The 21,197-nt window shown below is 34.3% G+C and overlaps 1 protein-coding gene and 1 long non-coding RNA gene across 2 annotated transcripts; both read right to left on the bottom strand.

Annotated features, from left to right (window-relative positions):
• Nucleotides 1-9,133: 9,133 nt before the first annotated feature.
• Nucleotides 9,134-12,298, bottom strand: LOC142624432 (uncharacterized). The gene is made up of 2 exons (XR_012842335.1): nt 11,929-12,298; nt 9,134-9,476 (listed from the first exon to the last, which is right to left on the bottom strand). It is a non-coding gene; the product is annotated as an uncharacterized LOC142624432 (long non-coding RNA).
• Nucleotides 12,299-14,675: 2,377 nt separating this feature from the next.
• Nucleotides 14,676-20,668, bottom strand: LOC142624431 (calcium-dependent protein kinase 28-like). Its single transcript, XM_075797996.1, has 12 exons — nt 19,887-20,668; nt 18,718-18,848; nt 18,443-18,484; nt 18,167-18,278; nt 17,900-17,978; nt 17,463-17,632; nt 16,984-17,110; nt 16,618-16,733; nt 16,417-16,524; nt 16,263-16,325; nt 15,936-16,109; nt 14,676-15,214 (listed from the first exon to the last, which is right to left on the bottom strand). The coding sequence occupies exons 1-12, from the start codon at nt 20,307-20,309 to the stop codon at nt 15,050-15,052; spliced, it is 1,710 nt and encodes a 569-aa protein (XP_075654111.1). The 5' UTR covers nt 20,310-20,668; the 3' UTR covers nt 14,676-15,049.
• Between the last annotated feature and the right edge of the window lie 529 nt (nt 20,669-21,197).

The following is a 21,197-nucleotide window of genomic DNA, read 5'->3' as shown; positions in this document are numbered from 1 at the left end:
CACGAGTAAAAGCCTCACCCACCTGGAATTTGGAATTTTCATTTTTCTAATCTGTCTTTAATCATTTTAACTTTCTAATCTTGTCTTTAGCATTTCTCTTCTTTAAACTTGCTCCAACCTACTTAGATTAGTTTGAAAATCGCTTGTTTTCGATATAAAGAAAAAAAAAAAAAAAAAAACTAAAAACTAACATATTTTAAATAATAAAAAATTAAAGTTAAATTATTTGATTAGAAAATTGCTTATTTTCGGTATAAAGGAAAAAAAAAAAAAAAACCTAAAAACTAACATATTTTTTTAAAAAATTAAGTTAAACTATTTGAAATAAAGGATAAAAAAAAGGTAGTGTGAATTCTGCAAACAATACATAAAATAAGTATAAAAAAAACATTATTTTTAATATATCAAATAACTTGTTTAAATAATACTCATGTGTAGCCTTATAATTTGATAGCTAATGGGTACGAAAAGATTTAAACAAGTTTAGAATCAAATTTAGTTTTTCAATAATACACATTGTGGGGGGTCCAAGGACTAAAGAGGATTAGACCACGGCGTAGCTTACATAAACTAACCTGAAGGGGTAAATAAGCTCCGAGAATTCCGCTGATCCGAGGATGGAAGTAGAAACAGGGTAGCTAGTATCTTATGAAGGCCCAGGGAAAAGAGAAATGAGCATAATGGGAGCAAGGATAGTGGGGGGAAGTTTCCTGAAAGATATACCTCCCACCTCCGCATTGAATGTCCTACACCAATCATATTAGCTGTATTAATGTGAAAATGATACCTAGACTATAACTTCACAGCTAGAAGCCGCTTCTACCACCTTAAGCAGAGTTTTGATGGAACAAGTATCCTGAGAAATGCTTTGAGTAGTATAGGTGGAGGGTTATGATACAAGAATGAAGGATATAAAAGGAAAGGAACCTCCCAAAAAAAAAGGATGAACATTTTCTCTAAGATACAAAAAAATAAAAAAGGGAAGTGAACAATGTATTATTTGGTATAAAACTTGTACTAAGTATATATAAGAAACTAAACCTCGGACCAACCCGAAGAGAGCATTATTCTCAATTACTACTTGAATTACATCTATCTATTATTCTGGGCTCTTCGGCTATAGACTTAAATTTAGCTTAGAATTGCACTTGAAGTATTTTCTCACTCTCTAAAAAAAAATTTATTTTTGAACTTGGGTATTCATTTTCTAAGTACTTACCCACATGAATAGTCTTACAAACCGAAATGCAGTGAATTTGAGAAAATTCTTCCAACCAAATTTAGTACTTTATCCACGTCATAAAATATCATCCCATATTGTAATGGGGAGATCCCATATGATTGCCACACAAGATACCATCTCCTTAACCATTGTGATATGACTAGTAAACCAAAAAATGACAGACACGTAGTACTTATATCATAATTCCTAACATCTAACCATTGTGATATGACTAGTAAACCAAAAAATGACAGACACGTAGTACTTATATCATAATTCCTAACATCTAGTGGGCTACTCATCTCTAATGTTCGACTAATAAAAATACTAAACACTTATTTAAATATGAAAACAAACGTTTTCAAAAGAACTTATTTGTGCATATTAAAAATAATATCAATAATAGGTTCATATGCAAAATAATATTACTTTAATTACAATTTTTTATTTATTTGGTTGAGTACTCGACATTCAAACTCTTAAGGGGTATTTGGTACATAATTTAAAACAATAATTTTCAATTTTTAAATAACATTACACGTATTTTTACACACTTTTTCACCATACGTATTTTCAAAAAAAACTTTTTAAACTTAAAAACTGTTGTTTAAACACATATACCAAACGTGCCCTAAAAGACTAAAATGTATGTCTTTAAAAATTAGTAAAAATAGTTAAAATCACAACAACAACAACAAAAAATTGAAATGGACACAAAACTAGAATCTAGGTTCAAGTACTGGATCGATACTTCAATTTTGCTTTTGAGTGCTAATCTTTTAAAATTACCCTAATACTTAACATCTTTTTTTTTTTTTGAATCTTCAATTCAAACTTATGATTTTTCAAACTCACTACCCCGAAAAGTAATGTCTTGGAGAGTCCCTAACTCATTCCAACCTGATAATTAAGGCCTTTTCCCCCTCCAAAAATAAAGGAGGCCTTCTCATTTGCGAGGGCAAGAATGGTAATATATCACTATTTGCAGAAATATATAGCAATACCACTGTTCATGAAATAATTAGGAGAGTACCAATGCTATATAACTCGCGTTTTGAAACTAGAGTTTTATGTAGAACTCAATTTCATAAAACTCGAGTTCTATTAACGGAATCCATGGTGGCACCCAGTGACGTGGAATTCTAGAATTGTAAATGTCGCGTGGAACTCGAGTTTGTGTAATACAGATGTAGAGAGGGAAAATTTCGGACCTATCACAAGCTGACACATCATACTACTAAGACCACAAAGTACAGCCAATTACAAAGCACTGCTATTAGGTTTTGTTATCACTATTCAGAAACCAACAGAAATTTGCCAAGTATAGACACAAAAAGCATGCGAAAACTAATCACACATCGGCGCGTGTAAGCAATGACATAAGCAGCTTGGCGCGTGTAAATAATGATACAGGCAGTCAAATCGAGTGCTGACATGTGTCACCTTGAAAATCAAAACATTTCGGCCAATCAAAAGATGCCACGTGTCTTGGAGAAAAAGTATTAAAATTCCTTCAATCAGACTATGACACATGTTACCAATCAAATTTCGCCACGTGTCGCTCACTCACCCCCAAACTCCTATAAATAGAAGCCTTCCTAAGGCACTTCTAGACACCAAGACATATTAGGACACACCAACACATCTTGGAAGAGATCAGAAGACACCAAGATCAGAAGTACAGAAGCTCTACTGGATTCAAGCCCTAAAGCCTCCAGGAACTTCAAGAACTTCAACATTCGAATATGAAGAACATTCGAAACAAAATCATACAAACTACCTGCTTAGATTTTAAATTTTGCTAGAATCAAGCCCAAAAGCCTTCAGAAACTTTAAGAAACCACAAATCAATGAAGCTTTACAGATTCAAGCCTCCAAAGACTCGAAGAATTTCCACCACAAACATTCGATGACAAAGAACCCAAAGAACACACGAAGAATGTGAAGAACAAAGGATTTCTAACAAGTGCATAGCCAAAGATTCATTATAATTCTATTTCAATGGTCTTCGTTCTATCCTTCAACCAAATTGAAGGATATTTGGTGTTCAAGTCAAAATCACATTACCATAATTTCAATCAACAAGTTTTTCAAGGAGATCAAATCAAATGATCACTCTTTTATAATCACAGAAAATTGTATCACATATTCATCAATACAAATTCGCATTTGTGAAACTATTGTACTTGTTTGACTTTATTTCAGACTCAAAATTTAGTCGTCCACAACAGAACTCGAGTCTTATAAACTTGAGTTCCACTTTAACAATGATTGTTTCGCTGGTAGCTTTCATTATCACTCCCACTCTACCTCTCCCTCTCCCTCTCCCTCTCCCTCACAAACCATCCATCAAACACATAACCTGCAATGTATTTCATATAGCAATTTTCCAGTCAAATAAAACATTTCCTCCTTGTACAAAGAAAAAGGCCAAGCTATGACTAGAAGTACTTACACACACTAGGAAAAAAAAAAAAAAAAAAAAAAAAAAGAAGCAAAGAAGGGGGAAAAAAACGTCACATCAATTGGGCATTCCTGCAATATATATATATAATCAGGCCTAGCAAGCATGACCATTTATTTTACTACCGTAATTTGAGAATCTCGTTCTTCTTTGGTTAGCTTTTTCTTAGTTTGGAGCTATATGCAAAATACTGTCAGGTTTCCATCTAATTCTTTCACTTGTCCTCTGCGAAGTTGTGGCTTTGATTGTTGAAACATGCAACACAACATCTTTATCCTGCTTTCTTTTTGAATAGTTTCCGAGAAATTACTTTGTTTTGGTATCTCTGTGGCTGAACATTGAAGGGGAAAATGGGTTTTTCCCCTACTTCTTTTATTTTTACCATATACAAGTTAATGATAAGTTTACACAGAATTTGAGTTTATAAATCTCAAGTAACTCGAGTTTATAGAACTTAAGTTCTAATTATAGGGAGCTCAAGTTTTATAAACTCGAGTTTTATGTGGACTTTTTAATTACAAAATGCCAGATCACCGTGTACCTCTAGGAGTGTCAATATTCGACCCAACTCACGAACATGACACGCAGGGTCGGCTCAACGAATTTGGGAGCCCTAAGCGAAAACTTTATACAGGGCCTTTAATTATACTTAATTATAAATTCATATTTTTTTTTTTCAATTAAAATTTATTTTTCTTGCTTTTTGAGAGGCAAAATTACTAATTAAAATTTTGAATTCAAGTTCCGCAAATATTTCATTTTCAATTGATAATATGGTTAATCCACTTAATCTTTCTTGTAACATAATTGATCTTATATAGGATTTTATTAATTTTAATTTTGAAAAACTTTTTTTTGTGGAAGCAACTGTAACATGTATAGTTAGTAATATTCTGTAAGCATATTACAGAATATTACTAACTAGTAGACATTTGTAATTAAAAAATATTTATGAATAAATGAAACACAATCTATAATAAAAAAAAATTACAATTTAACTAGAATAATATAAATTTAATGTTTAAAACAATAGAACCTGGTTTATCAAAAGCACAATTGCAGCTTTACTTAATATGATTACTTTAACTTTAAACTTGCACAAAAAAATTAAAATTAATATTAATACAAAGTAAATTATTCTAATTTTATAATTTTGTTATTAATACTTCTTCTTTTTTTTTGTGTAGCAGTAAACCTTTTTTTTTTTAGCAAAATGTGTAGGACTCAATTTGATTGAATCCACTAAGAGTCTAAGACCAACCCACTAGCAAAATGTGTAAGACTCAAATCCACTGAGACTACAACCAGCCTACTATCCCTCCATGGCTCCATCCCACTAAATCTGATTTCTTTAAAAAAAAAAAAAATGTGTAGGACTAGGATGATAGGATCATTGGATGATCAATACTTTAAAAAACGTGTAGGACTAGATCACTTTCACTGGATCTAATTTCTTTATTAAAAAAAAAAGTCCTACATCTGATTTCTTTAATAAAAAAAAAAAACGTATAAGTCTAGAATCATATCAATACTTTAACTCATTAAGTGGGTCCATTCGGACCATTAGATAGCCTTCTAGTTCTAGAGAAATCTAAAGAGTCAAACTTTAAGAGAACAAACAAAAAATAGTAAAGAGAACCATCTTCAAAAAAACCCAGCAGCAAACAAAAAACCCAATAGCAAATTCCTTTTCAAAAAAAAAAAACCCAGTAGCAAACCATGAAGAAGATGAAAAAGGCAAAGGAAGATAACAAAAACGAACCTGAAATGAAGATCTGTGAACACACCAAGTCTATTGACAACACCAATTGATGAGTAACAGAGTAAGCCAACAAAAAAAAGTGGTTTTTTTTAGAATCAAGATGGAGAGAGTGAGTGTTTTTTTTCTTCTTTCTTTCTTCTGTTCGGCCTTTTCTTATTTGTCTCTTATTCTTTTTTTCTGCCTTTTGTAATCTTATCTTTTGCATTTTGTTACTTGTATATTTAGAAAATCAATGTCTCTCTTTCTCTCCCTCCCTACATTTCAAGTAATAAACATGGGTTTTCTTAATGAAATGTGGTATAAAGGTTTGATCTAGAGGATATTTGGATGTGATGATTTTTTTTTCTGAGAAAGCAAGATTTGGTGATGTGAATAGCTTTTATGTCATTTCAACTGAGAAACGAGCCTTACTTTTTTCTTTTTTCTTTTTTCATATGAGAAATTAATATTATATAATATAGTATCACTATTGGGGGCCCTCTTACAAGTGGGGGCCTTAGATGGTGGCCTAAATGGCCTATAGGTTAAGCCGGCCCTGATGACACGAACTTGACACGGGGTTTTGCAGGTTAGGGTTAGGCCTTAGTGAGTTTGGGTCATAAACGGGTCAACCCGAAAGCGACACGATAAAAAACGTGTCATAAGCAAGTCAACCCGTGCAACTCGCAATAGACACATTTGACACACCAATTTATTTGTGTTTACCTGAAATAACTCATTTAACACAACTTGTTTAATTAGTATAACAAATAAATATTTATTTTATTTTAGATTTGTCAAATACCTTTTATATTTGACCTATATTTTAAATTTAAAAAGAAAAGTGAGTAATTACAAAAACTTACAAGGGGTATAATTGAAAATTAAAATTTTACAAATCTTGCGAATATTATATCTGTGGGGACTAAAAGGACCTAAGTAAGTATTTGGGCATTGGGCTTTATTGATGGGTGCTAGTTTGTTTTAGACTAAAAGCCCCTAGAATTGCAAGTCGGCCCATGAGTCGAGAGTCCGAGGACGAATCTCTCCTCGGACAGACCCACGATGACCCTGGGATTCGCCAAAAAGATCAAGGCAGAGTTCTGGAAAAACCGTTGGTTAAGAGGGGGATTTAAGTACCCTCCGGACGCAACGGTGTGAGAGAAATATCTCAGAAAAAGGCTGCTACCTCCACATTAAAGATCCTGCACCTACTGCCCTAGCCGCATTAATGGGGAAGTGACCCCTGAATAGTAGAAGGGGCCTTCTGGCCATTGCTTAAGGATCTAGGGGTGAGATTTGTGTGACACGTGGATGAAAAGGTAAGGAGAAGAAGTATTTAAAGAGGGAGGAAGAAGAAAAGGCTTTTTTGGGGGAAAAGAACTAGAGAATGACTAAGAACTGTAACCTTTAAGAAAGGAAGAAGAAAAATAATATATAAGTTGTCCTCGGCTTACGTCCGAGGAGGTTCATTTTGCCCTATTTGTCCATTGTTTGTAAATATTGTAACATTCTAGCCTGTTCATCAAGCTTCGAACACCACTAAACTAGATTGCGAACCCACACTCTACAAATTTAATTGTTTAAGGCTCATTGGGCCTGAGCTCACGTGTGTTTTTGGGTCTAGGTGCAATTGTGTACTTACAATATCTTTGTCGAACTATGTTATTTTGAATTTGAGTTGACATGTATGCACTTATTTTGAGGTGTAAAAAGTTTATTTTTAGATGATTTATATTTTTGTTGAACTATATTATTTTGAATGTGGGTTGAAAACTTGAAGTGTATGCACTACTTTTGGGATGAAAAAATATATATTTCTAGATGGATGTTATATTTTATATGGTGTAGGTGAACATGGATTGTGTTATATTCGTGTCAACCCAACACGACTCATTTATTAAGCGTGTCAAGTGGGTTGGGTCAGGTCAACCCGTCTTATTAACAGGTCAGGTTAGGGTTGAAGGATTATGACACAATGATTAAATGAGTTGGGTTCAGGTTGAGCTGTTTAGTCGAATACTCCTACCTCGACACGATACGAATCCAACACGTTAACCCAAATTGACACCCTTATGTACCACTGTCACATTTTTATAGAACTTGATGGCCTTAAACTCGAGCTACATGTAGAACTCGGGTTTCATGAACTTGAGTTTCAGAATAGTGGTATTTTCCAAAATAGTTCACAGTTAGTGGTAGATTGTTAAATATTTTGGCAAATAGTGCTATTTGGCCATTTTTGTCTCATTTGCAAAGAATATAGAAATCTTCGAAAGAGCTTTTGGGAAAGAGACATTAGATCATCCACATAGGTGGAGCCATATTTTTTACCTTTTAGTAATTCAAAAAGCTACTTTATCTATTTTAACACCGTACTTAACAATACACTCAGCATCAATGGTTTTATTTTAGCAACACTTCATTTAAATATTCTTTCTTTATTATTTGTTTTCAAAGGTCATATTTTCAAATAATCTTCTAGTGTAATAATAATATTTTTGTAATCCTGCATTTTATTTTATATATATATATATTTTTTTTTTTTTTTTTTTTTTTGAGTAAAAAAATTTCTTAATCATCGAGAAGCAATCTTGGACTAAACTATCAACCTTTCAACAACCATTTACATGAAGCATATATGTAAACTATGAAGTGGAGGAACCTATCAAATAACATATAAATGGAACACATGTTATAAATGCAACAATGTAGTACATAAATTACTCATACATAACTCATATTAAATTCAATAAAAACTCACATCAATAACTCACACACTCAGGTTCCTACGACTTGCCTTGCAATTGTCATAAATGTTCAACGAGGTCCGATTGGAGTTGAAAATGAATTTCTCGGTCTCGAATGCGTCCATGACTTTGAATGAATGGCATAAATCCATTTGCTTGTTCACGTGACACTTCTATTGGAGGATTATCTATTTCATCAATTTGTTCATAATCAAAGTCTACCAATTTATTTTCCTCTCACTCATCTCTAACAGTCATATTATGGAGAATAATGCACGATTTCATAATCTCTTGGAGTGTTTCAAGATGAAAAAATCGTGCAGTGTCCATGAAAAATTGAGAATCATGCTTAAAGCTTTCCAAATGCACACTCAAAATCTTTCCTATACGTCTTTTGGGCTTTTTCAAATAATTTTTGTTTTTGTCATTGTGGAGTAGAGTTTGTTTTCACAAATGTTGCCTACTTTAGATATATGATATCAACAAGGTAATATTTCATTGTATAATCATTACCATTGATTGAATAATTAACTAAAAAAGCAAGTTCTTGTGCAAGCTTAGAAAGTATAGGAGATCTCTCTAACACATTAATGTCATTATTTGACCCAAGTAACCCAAAAAATGCATGTCATATCCAAAGATCATGTGATGCTACTGCTTCCAAAATAATAGCTGGCTCATGAATATGACCACAATATTGACCTTTCCATGCAGCTGGACAATTTTTCCATTTCCAATGCATGCAATCAATTGAAACTAACATACTTGGAAAACCCCAGTGTTGGCCATGGGCTAACAATCTAGCAATGTCTTTGTTGTTTGACTTTCTCTTGTATTCCTTAAAGAAAACATCAACCACCACATAACAAATTTTTTCAAACATTGTAATGCAGCGGATTCTCCAATCTACACACATTCATTCATAAAAACACCCAATACTCCATATGCAAGCATTCTAAGTGCAACAGTTATCTTTTGTAAGGAAGATAAACCAAGTTTGTTGGCACTATCTCTTTTTTGGACAAAGTTAGATTTATAAGCTTCTATCTTAGATTATATAAAGAGAAAAAGAGAACGCATCATCCAATATCTCATATGAAATAAATTAGGAGGATATATTGGTGAAGGAGCAAAGTAGTCAAGATAAAGCATTTCTTTGCTTGCCAAATGATTACGTCTGATATAGTGATGACGTTTACGTCATGATGTTGAATCCATGACAACTTGTTTGATTATCTCATCCTCATCTGAGTCATCAAGAAGCAACTTGCAAAACAAAGAGCAACCCACAGAGTCAACCTTCAAGACAATTGGAAAGCAATTATTACTATAGATACAAGAAACATAAGCAATCCATGCTATTAATGCCATAAGCAATTATTATATATGCACACGCACACATGCACAAGCCACAACACAAGTAAGATTAGAAAAAAATTTGCTTCCCATATCAATCCATGCTTTTAATGCCATAATATTAAACATTAGTACAACATGCAGCACCAAGAAACAAAGATTAGTGGCACAATCTCATGTATAAGTACAGGAAACAAGGAGCAGTCTATCCAAAAACTAGAGAAGAGAGTCCAACATGAGAAAATGAATAAAAGGATCCTAAACCAACCTTTCCTTTATAAAGAGAATATGTTTGGGCATGTAAAAAATCTCAATTAACCGTTCAAATTTTAAAAGCATGTAGCCATACTCACAGTGCATTAATGAAAAATGGAGAATAAGATTGAAACCTAAAAGGTGAATGAGAGATAGAGATTTTGAAAAAGGGGCATTATTACAACAGAAAAAATATCACAGAATTTGAACTTAGACTTCTCTTGACCTTCAGAAAATAAAATGGTTTACTATAATAAAGAGAAATTTTTTTCCTTACTCTCGTAAGAAAGTAGATCAACTAAATACAAAAATTCATGTACCAAGAATGCAATAGAAAATACTAGGAAATAGAGTGTACAAGACAGATATGATGCTAAGAAAGCATTCAGTTTCAGACAATCATCTAGTTTTAGATTAAAGGAAAATGAAATAAGGAAGAAGCATTTTATATAAGCTAAAAAGTTACGATTACACAAGTGAAAGTCTATCATAAGCTACTGCCAAAATAGATGAAGGTCTATCATAATCTACTGCCAAAATACATGAAAGCCTAATCTACTACCAAAATAAGGTCATACCAAGGCATCATCTATATGTGCCAACCTTTTCCTAACATGACAAAATACATTATGGCCTAAGCTACATCCAAAAATAAGGTCAAACCCAACTATTTACTTGATATTTGTCTTGCAATGATTCCCTCTTGGAGTTCATAAAAAAGTTTTTGTGCTCCGGCCAAGGCGCTTGTATCCACCAACATGATTCTCTCCTCTTAACATATTTTGGAAACAAAGTTTTTCCTTCTCAATATTGACTTTCTTTCCTCAATTCTAATTTTATGCTCTTCCAATTGAATTCTCTCCCTATCTCTCAACTTTTCCAAGTGAACCCTTTCTACTTTGATACAAATACTCTTTTTCTTATTCTTGCGATTTCTCAATAAATTTCATTTTCTTGGCCAAATATTCCCCAACATCTTTTTCGATAATTTAGTTCTTTCGGTTGGCCTTTTTAGTCTTCCTACCAATCGGTCTCTCAAAATTGGAAGTGTCATCAAGTAAGGATCCACCATCTCCCTCAGCAATAGATGTTGAATCCGAAGTTGGAGCTAACAATGTTCTCGATCTTTCCTTAAGATCACTCCACGTTGGTTAGTCCTTCAACATGAACCAACAATGTTCAAAGTGAAAGTGTTTATGAAAGTTGTTTTTATACAAAACCTTCGCATTGGCAATCTAAAAAAATTAAAAGAAATATAAAATGATTAGTATCTTCAAAATATTGGTAATGGGTATGTTAACACTACTGCAATATAATTTATATCTTATCTTGTTCAATCGTACCACTTTGAGGAATTATGTTAACTTTAGACATGCACCCACAAAACCTATTTGTCACCTTGTTAATCATTCCCCAACGACTTATTAGGGAAATAGCAGTATGTGTGGTATCGAAGGTATTGTGCTCCTTGAAGTATTTCCAAATTTTTTCACGAAATGTATTTTGTTTTTGTTCATTACTGTGTATGTCATTAACACTAATATTGAGCCATGCCGACACTAGGAGTCGATATCAATATCCCCTTGTATAATACTAGTGTAATATGGCAGGTCTCCTTGTGAATCCATAATTTAGAAACAACAATATATACTTTCTTCTCTCAAATACTTTCAAGCATACTGAAAGTAAAGACGTGTACTGTAATAAATTAGAAACAACAAATATAAACTCCCCTGCACACAAAAATTCCCAAATGACATTTACAACAATAAATTAGAAATTGAAAACATAAACTTCCCTGCAAACAAAAAATTCCTAGAACAATTCCCAACGTGACATTTACTGTAATAAATTAGAAACAACAAATATAAACTTTCCTGCAAACAGAAAATTTCCAAATGACATTTACAGCAATAAATTAGAAATAGCAAATATACACTTCTTGGCAAATAGAAAATTCCCAGAACAATTTCCAACATGACATTTACAACAAATTCTCAAATATAAACTTCCAGAAAAATTCTCAAACATTTTAAACAACAAATTAGAAACAAGAAAAATACAATTCTAGAAGACTAGAAGCAAAAACCTCAAATCAAAAACCCTGAAGCATCACACGGAGAAGACAAAGATAACTCACCTGTAAATTGGAGAGCAAGCTTTGAAACAATTGGTGGCACCCAAAATGAATCTCTAACACAAAACCAAACAAAACTCAAATCCGAAAGAGAGGAGAGAGGGCGAAATGGGTCAGAGATGGGTTGGCAATGGAGGCAAAGATTGGTCAGCTTGGGGCTTGGGTCGGCGGTGAGTGGAGGAAGAAAGATTAAAAAAAAATGAAAGGGAGAAGAGGAGGACGGTGGCTTGGGTCGGTGGCGAGTGGAGGAAGAGGTAGGTTGGAGCTAAGCAGGGGTGATGGCTTGGGTTGGCAAGAGTGGAGGAAAAGAGAAAAAAAAAATCTAAAGGGGAGATGGTGAAATTGAAGTAAAGATTAAAGAGTGGAGTGCAATGGGAAACTGAGAAAAGAAAGAAAGCGAAAATAAAAAAGGAAATAATCATTATAATAATTAGAGGACAAATAATTTTTTTTTTAGTATAACATCTGAGTTATAGTATATTATCAAAGATAGTTGTGCACTGCAACTCAAAAGCCAAAAATTTTACATTTAGCTCAATTGATGCAGTCCTGTTTTTGTTTTATTGGTTGTTAAATTCGACACTTTAGCAATTTGACGCCACCAATACTAGATGATTACATTATAAATTGGACGCAATACTCATTATAAATTGGATGCAATACTCCCTCGTTTTACAACAAACAAACAAAAAAAACAAAAGATTCTCTCAAAAAAAAAAAAAAAAAGGTAAATCTCTTCATAATTTAATCAGTGAAACTCAATAATATTACGTGTGAGAAGGAAATATTACTCCTATAGTATAGTGCTAAATAATTAGTCGGAAATAATCGCACACTTCTTTTGGTGGTGGTTTTCATGGGCAATATCGATTGGTCTGCACAACCAAGGGATCTCACACTAGCAGGAAAAGACAAATGAGAAAAGGCGTTTGGGATATCCCACTGTAGTTTGCATTTTGCAAAGCCAGCGAGGAGCAAGCCCACCAAGTCTGGGTTCGTCCACATCCAATGGAGGCCTGGCACCGGCAGAGTCTAGACATAGGTTCATCCACTGATACTAGTGTAATGTATGCGCTCCACTACTTTTTGAATCTTTTTAGATAGTGACATATATTATACAAAAATAAAAAAACGTTAACTTAACTGGAATACTACCTTTTTTTTTGTCGATTACTTCAACAAAAATAAGTAAATAAATATAGCTGGTACTTTTTTTTTTTTGGTGAACATATAGCAGGTACTTTAATTGCATGGAATAGCACTTTTCATGTTTATTTCAATAATAATAGTGTTGGATAGATTTTTTTTTTTTAAATTTTATGTAAGCACTAAGTTACACATTTGTTTGAAAAACACATTATTTAAAATATTGGGTGGCACAAATTAACATTTTTAGTGGGATGGAATGACATTTAAAAAAAAAAAAATTTTGTCATTTTGTGTCACGTAAGACTCCATGTCAGTCGACAGTGATTGTCCTGAATCAAAAGAGATCCTTTTTCTTTTTTTGCCATTATAACACCTTGATTCATTTCTTTGGATACAGGACAAGAGTGAATGGCCATACCCCATCCTGATTTGGATGAGAAATGCCAACTCGCCCATGTGATATCCCACCCTGCCACTTTTGCTATTTGGGCCTAAATTCTGGTCTTTCACCACTATGATACCTAAAGGCAAATCATTGATTTTAGCTTATGTCACAAGAAATCTAATCCCAACTCGTTGGAAATTTCTTACAATACTTTTCTCATAGATTTCCGTTCCGAAAAAAAAAAAAAAAACGAAACAAAAATCACTTAAAAGTTAAAACCTATCCCAAATAAAAGGATTCTAATTTGCTTACAATACTCTGTCAAAAAAAAAATTGCTTACAATACACTTAAATTCACATCAAATCTCACAACATACTTAAATGTCAATATGTGATTGGATTATAACACTTGTACATGGCACAACCACATATACTTATTAAAAAAGTGAATTTAGGTGTACCAGTTACAAGATAACACTTAAGCATTTTGTAGATATTTTTTAATGTATCTTTAGAGTTTTCCAATTACAATTAAATCACACCCTAAACAGAAGTGTCACATTGCCATCCATCACAAAAGAGAGCGGATGACGTTTCTTCTTGAAAGAACAATGGATGGTTGGCATTTCACCTTCGAGACTTGAATACCAGAATTCAGTTTTGCCTTTTAAAACGACAAAATTAGTATTCTAGGATGCTGCCGCAATTGCTAGCGTTATGATGAATATTCCAACTCTTGTTATATTATGAATGCATGAAGTTAGAGGATTTTTTTTTTTTTAAGAATTAAAATGTAAGTATCTACCACTTGTTTCCCAAGTCAATTACTTAAATCATAGTTCAAAAACTTAAAAAAGTGTGTTTTGCTTTCCTGAAAAATTAGTAGTTTTTTTTTTTTTTTTTTTGAGAGTGAAAAATTAGTGGTTAGTTGTTCATAGACTAAGAGCTATAGTCATATCTAAAAAAATAAACTGATCCAAATGCGCAAAATTCGATTCCAAGTCCGGTAAAAAAAATTTTACTAATTGAGCAATAGGGGAAACCCACTCTTTCCCTTAATTATGGCTCTTATTGCATATTTGCAATGGTAAAACATCTCAACATCTTCTAACACGCTATGATTATTGCATTTCAAATAGTTACACCGAATAAATGCAATCCAAAACGCTGAAAGAAAATTGGAAGAAATGACTTCTAATAACATTATTAACAGAAATGAATCCTAATCCAATAATTTTCATTAACAATTTATTTATAGTCACACGTTACAATTTGTAGGGAATGACCAAGAAATTCCGAATACTCCAAAAGGATGTAGACCAGTTCAACCAACATACGTGGAGCCATCTGCCATGCAGATCCACACTAACTCATATCAAACAACTCTGGATGACATGTCTTCACAAACCTATCCAGAATCCTATCATCAAATACTCGAGTTTAAGGAGCTCCACGGGATCGTGATAGCAGTAGATGAGGGCATCTCTATGATTTGAGTAGAATATTTATGTAAAAAAAATCCATGAAAAAGGAACTCCGCCTCTCTTAACCTCTATCACTTCTCTCAATCTTCAAAACTCCAGTTCCAATCTACGTCTTCTGGGAATTCCGGTGCACGGAAGGGCTACTCACATTTCGTGAACTAATGCTTGCAGTTCTTAGAAGTCTACGGAATTCTGATAGACTTATCTTTCCATCTTTGTCAATATCGGCTTCCTCAAGAAGTGGGTCAATGGAGCCCCTTAAGCCCGTGTGCTGCAAAGCAATGAAGCAAATTTCAGAATCACAGGAACATCTTTATAATGCTCAAATAGATAAGCACATCATTTGCTTGTCATAACCAGGCTTGCCCAATGGCAAGCACACCCCAACCCCAAATTAATACACGTTCTAGGATTTTGATCCCGAAAAATTCCACAAGTGCAATGACACTTGGCCACTGAAACTAGAGGCCTTTGCACAGCTAAAGGAGCAAACCTAGAGTAAAACTGGTAAAGGAAGATGTGGGATTCAGGAACTAACACAAAACCAGTAAATTTTCAGGGAGGTTGACTAAGAGAGTCAGACTTGCACCCTCTAGTCTACTCTAGGTTCAGAACACTGATTTAGACTTTAAATAAATGCCATGTATAAGAATTTCTTTGTCACTGTATGCAAACTTATGTATGCTACAAGATCTTGTGCAAAATTAATATCACTTGGCACAAAAGAAAGGGCCAAACTGGGTCTAAAAGACAACAGTGCACAAAACCAGGACTAAGCAAATTATGGTCCGATGTAATTGCCAGTCTTAATTGATCAGGGGGACAAAAAAATGACCCCAAACCCTGATTAAACCAAAAAAAAAAAGGATAAAAAAGCTCGGGATCATTTGTGTGCATCAGTTCTTTTTGTCATCTCTGTCTCACACTCTTTGGGGAAAGAATCAGCAAAACTGAGATCAAGGGTAATTTTAATGCAAAAAAATATCACTGACCAGTCTCAGTTCCTCTGGAGTAATAAAACCATCTTTATCTATGTCAAACTTCTCAAATGCAGCTTGAGACCGCTGGTGCCACTTCTCAGAGTCGTGCTCCTCTAATTGATGCACATGTAGAGCAGCTGCCACGAACTCCGTGAAATCAACAAGGCCATCCGTGTTGCTGTCAATCTGCATTAATGAAAGACTCCATTATATTTAAAAAGTAACTGTATTCACAATCCAAGGTGAAGTACAATTAGGTATAGATGTCAGATTTCTTGAAGGTGGGTTAGAGTAGTATGATAGTTTCTTATTTCCTACTTCAAAGGGGGAAATGCTCACCGCTTGCAGAATCTCTAAGACACGTGGTTCTTTCATCTTCCAAGGAAGATCTTTAGCAAGGGCCTGCATAAAAACCATCCATGTTAGGACCAAAGGAGAGAGAGATATGGTACCAGAATGTAAACCAAGTTGAATAATGAAGAAAATTTTTTACCTGTCTCATTTCTTCTAGACTAATAGCACCATTTTTGTCCACATCAATAGCAGAAAATTGATCCTTGAGATCAGCAAGCTCCTCATCATCAATTGTGCTAGCCAATGCCTGCAATGCAATCAATTAGTCAAAAAAGGATGGATGACGAAAAAAACTACTTTCCTTCTGACTTAAAAAAAATATTAAAGGAAATCATCTCACCCTTAAAGCAAACTGTTTCAACCGACTGTATTTCACAAATTGTCGCATATTATTAAGAACAGATATATCGATAGGGATCTCTGATGCGTCGCCTCCTTCTCTAACCCACGGGTGTGCTGGAAATTTTGAAACCAATCAGATGAGTTAATCTCCCCCCCCCCTAACGTTTATAGAGTATAAAAGGGGGAAGAACATAACACAGTAACTATTCTCAGGGACTAAAATGACAAATAAAAAGAAAACCAAAAGAATCTCAGTTTGAGTCGCAACTCACAAACTAAAATTCTTTGTAATTGCATTAGCCAATTCCAATATGCCAGAAGTAATCAAAATTGATATTTACTAAGAGACAAATTCAATACATACATAGGGCCTGGGCAGCAGTTAGTCTTGCCCGAGGATCCTTCACCAGTAACTTCTTTACAAAATCTTTAGCGCTGTTGCTTATGGTTGGCCATGGTTTGCGGCGAAAATCAGGCTTGTTTCGTAAGACCTGCAAAAGTGAGGCAGTTAAATAAGTATACACAAGAAAACTATGGGGGGGGAAAAAGAAGCAATATTGAAGACACATGGCGATGATCTCCCTCCCTGGACTGCACTTATACATTGGGTAATGCCCATTAATATACAGACATTATCAAGTACTCCAAAGGTAACTTTATTCAGGAAAATGAAAAGCTGTGAGAGACTAATTTTTGAATGTTTCTCTGTTGTCCCGTTTCCATTTTATAGAAAAGCTAGAGATTGTAGCATAAACTACTCAGAGAAGAAATGAAAATAGCATAATCACTTGTCCCACCAGAAAGTAAAAAAAAAAAGTAGTTTAAATTAAGATTGTAGTCAACCTCCTTAAATATACCATCTTCAGTCTTATCCCAGAAGGGGCGCCTCCCACAGAGCAAAATGTAGGTAATCACACCAATACTCCAGACATCTGATTCAGGCCCAGACTTGCGTTTCAATACTTCAGGAGCGACATAATAAGCGCTGCCAACAATATCTTGAAACTTCTTTCCTGCATTGTTTGTAATCATATGGCTTTAGAGGAATCAAATGCATGACCAGATATACATGTAGAATAACAGTTTCAAAAGAAAAAGAAGCAGTTAAGTTTTTTTTTTTTGGGTGGGGGTTCCACATGCACCCACAACTTCACTCTCCATCCCATTATTATGAAAGGAGTAAGTGCCATTAAAACTAGAGCTCCTTGGTTAGAAAAATATATTTATATACACAAAAAAGTTGAATCTCATAGAACTAATGTAGTAGAAGTTTTACTCACCTGGTTTAATGAAATCTGACAAACCAAAATCTGTGGCTTTCAAAGCTGAATCCATTCTCGTCGACTTAAAAAGAAAATTCTGCATGCAGCAAATGCAAGGGAACCAGTGTCAAGCATCATTACTAGTTTGACTAGTTCACTGCTACTGTAAAACCTACTATTTCCATTTGTTAAATAAATAAAAAAGGAGAAAGTACAGGAGAATGAGTGCGGGCAGAAAACTGAGCAAACTATGCCTCTGCTAGTGAACCTGGCTAATGGCTATACCTCTGGTTTCATGTCTCGATGTACCAATCCATGTAAATGACACTCAGCTGCAACTTTGAGCATCTGCCGTACAACTACTGCTGCATCTTTCTCAGAATAACGGCTGTCCTTCCTGAGTTAAGTGAATCAAGCAGAAGTACTGGTGTCATCACTAATTAATCAAAATATTTTTAAAAAAATGGAAATATTGCGGCCATCAACACTATTAGCCAATTTTTTAGCCACTCCTGGCAAGACCAATGAATGATAGATACCCATGACTAAAATAATTCTTACTTGGCCAATATCCGATCCAGCAATTCACCACCCTCACATAACCTGATTACAGAGATTAAAAAAAAAACACACACACACACAAATTCAAGATATGGACAGTTAATGAAATAAGAAAATTAAAAAAGGAGATTAAAATGGCAAAACAGAAGTGCAAAATCTTATCTAATAAATGAGGGTTAAGCAAGCAGAAAAAGGACACCGTACAATTATGTGAACAGAAAAAATAAATGGAGAATGGTATAGTTTGAAAAGAAGCTCATGAAAGCAAAACTTACTCCATTACTATATACACATAAGAATCATCCTCAAATGCATTATAAAACTGAACCACATTCTCATGGCCTGTAAGGGCTTGCAAAATCTTGACCTCTCGCTTCACATCCTCAACAGCAATAGGAAGAATCATCTGCCATCAAATCCAAGGTTTCTCTGAAACTTTTCTATAAATATTTTCCAAAAAATAAGGGAGGACACAAGTTCTGTGGAATTAAAGATAATGAAAGTTATTCTATCTAAGAGTTTTTAACTTCAATCAAGCCACCCAAATGTGTTTTATTGTTTTTCCAGTGACCTGCAATAATAGAAGTTCTAGGAGCACATTTACCTAACCAGAGGAGAATACATAACATTTATCACTCACCTCAAATTCCTTAAGAAGAAAAGAATCACGCTGAGTAAGTTTCCAAAACAATCCCATTAATTCACTATTTGCAAAACATTCAAAATGCTATTATCGTTATCATACTGAGATTTAGCCCATCAAAGTAACCCTTGAACTTTGATGATTGCTTTTTTGCTAAAAGTGGGCTAAAATATACTTGTACTACAAAAAAGTGAGGCTTTAAAAAAATTGTACATAAGCAAAATAAGCTAAAAGCTAAGTGAAAACACCAGTGGCAAACGGAATAGGTAATCAGTCATCAGGCATATGAGCAATTCGTCAGCATATCCTTCAGGCGTCCATGGTGATTTCTTCATAAGTACATAAAAATTGGAACTTCATAAATGGGAAAATCGATCTTCCAGGCATTAGAAAACCATTTAAGACTGCAAAGCAACATGACTCCAAGATTGATATTCAATGCAGATGCAAGTCAACTAAAAACCCAACTAAAGAAGCCAGGTCTCCAAAGGAAAAGGATTAAGGAAAAAGTCCTCCAGAAATATTGGGACCAAAATCACCATTTCCAATCCATAATCAGGGGAACAAAATCCCCCAAAGTGCTAACCACAAATTTCTCCCAAGCCCCATTGAGCAAATAACACGGGAATTGAAATCCACATACTTCATTCATACATACAAAAACCAAAATTTTAACAAAAACCCATCAAGAATCCAGAGTCAATGAGGCCACAAAGTCCACGAAATCCCACAAACTAACCCCAAAAAAAAAGTAGAAGATGACTACCTAATTCACAGAAATCAAAGAAACAAACAAACTACCTTATTCTTCTCAATCCTCTTGACGGCGACTCGATCCCCATTCGTCTTGTCGGTGGCAACATAGGTATACCCGAACTGACCGTGTCCCAACAACTTTCCAATCGTGTAACAACTATCGAAATCCTTAGCGTACCCGAAGTCGGTGCGCTTCCCACATGGGATCACCCCACTTTGTCTTCTCGAAACGGGTTTTTCTTTGGGTCTCAGCTGATGTGAATTCCTCTCATTCGCTTTGGTCTGTCTCTGATGACTCGAAGCCTCATGTTTCTTCGTAGTTGCCGCCGTTGTCGTCGTCGTCGTCGTCGTCGTTGTTTGTGATTTTGTTTTCCCTCTGCGGTTGTGATTGACGGTTGTGGTGGTTGTGTGGTTGTGGGTGTTGCTGTTAGAGCCACTGACTTTGGTGGCAGAAAGACAAGCACCCATGATTGAAACAAAAAAGAGAGAAAGATAGAGAGAAGATAGTGTTTTTTTTTTTTTTCAGAGGTTTTGATGGATCAAAAACACGGCTAAGTTTTAGATTATATAGTATATACTACCCCTAATAATCAATCATTTATTTGCACAGGCACCCATGAATGTATGAATGGATGATGGGATAACAAAATAGGAAAGGTAGAAGCACATAGGAGGAAGTAGGGAAGAAAGAGAGGGGGGGTGATGGTGGTCAAAAAAGAGACCCTTTAAAGAAACAAAACTAATTTAGAGAGAGAAAATGTGAAAGGGAAGAGGAGGGGAAGGGGCTAGGAGCAGGAGTATCTCCGGTTCGAATTATTTCACACAACTCATATATAATCATATCCATGATACACTCGATATATGATAAATTTTAGGAAAGTTTTTAGGAAAAAAAAATCGTAAATATTTTTGTAGTTTTTTAAATTTTTTATAAAATAATATCTTAACGATGGTTTTAAAAGCACTTTTTTTTTTTTTACAAGTCTAATCTAAGTGTATATATGTGTAATAATTTCTCCTAGAGACTTGAACTCCGGCCCTTGCCCCCCACACCCTACAAGCACTTATACTTGTAGAGTAATCATCGCACCAAAGGTGTGTGCGGCGGTTAAAACCACTTGTTAACATAACCATTTTAAATATAATTCTTTACAACAATGAGAGATGGGGACTTAAACCCTTGTTTGAACAAATTAATAAAACTCTTGTAATATAACCAGAGGAATATAGGGACTTTTAGTTGCTCTCAAAATTATTTAATACATCTTGTGTATTATAGTGTACATTTCGGTCCCTAAATAAAACTCATGTTTTTTAAATACCGAGTAATTCATTATTCAATGCTCTCAAAATATA

This window comes from Castanea sativa, chromosome 2, assembly GCF_040712315.1.
Source record: "Castanea sativa cultivar Marrone di Chiusa Pesio chromosome 2, ASM4071231v1".
Classification (NCBI taxonomy): domain Eukaryota; kingdom Viridiplantae; phylum Streptophyta; class Magnoliopsida; order Fagales; family Fagaceae; genus Castanea; species Castanea sativa.
This window is presented reverse-complemented; position numbering and strand designations above follow the sequence as displayed.

Bases quoted from the DNA above. Each gene is read 5' to 3' on its own strand.
- LOC142624431 (XM_075797996.1), bottom strand. From the start codon at position 20,309: ATGGGTGCTTGTCTTTCTGCCACCAAAGTCAGTGGCTCTAACAGCAAC. The intron at 16,525-16,617 runs GTGAGATGATTT...ATTGCATTGCAG, and splicing joins TGAAACAGTTTGCTTTAAGG to GCATTGGCTAGCACAATTGA. The intron at 16,326-16,416 runs GTAAAAAATTTT...GTTTTTATGCAG, and splicing joins GTCTAGAAGAAATGAGACAG to GCCCTTGCTAAAGATCTTCC.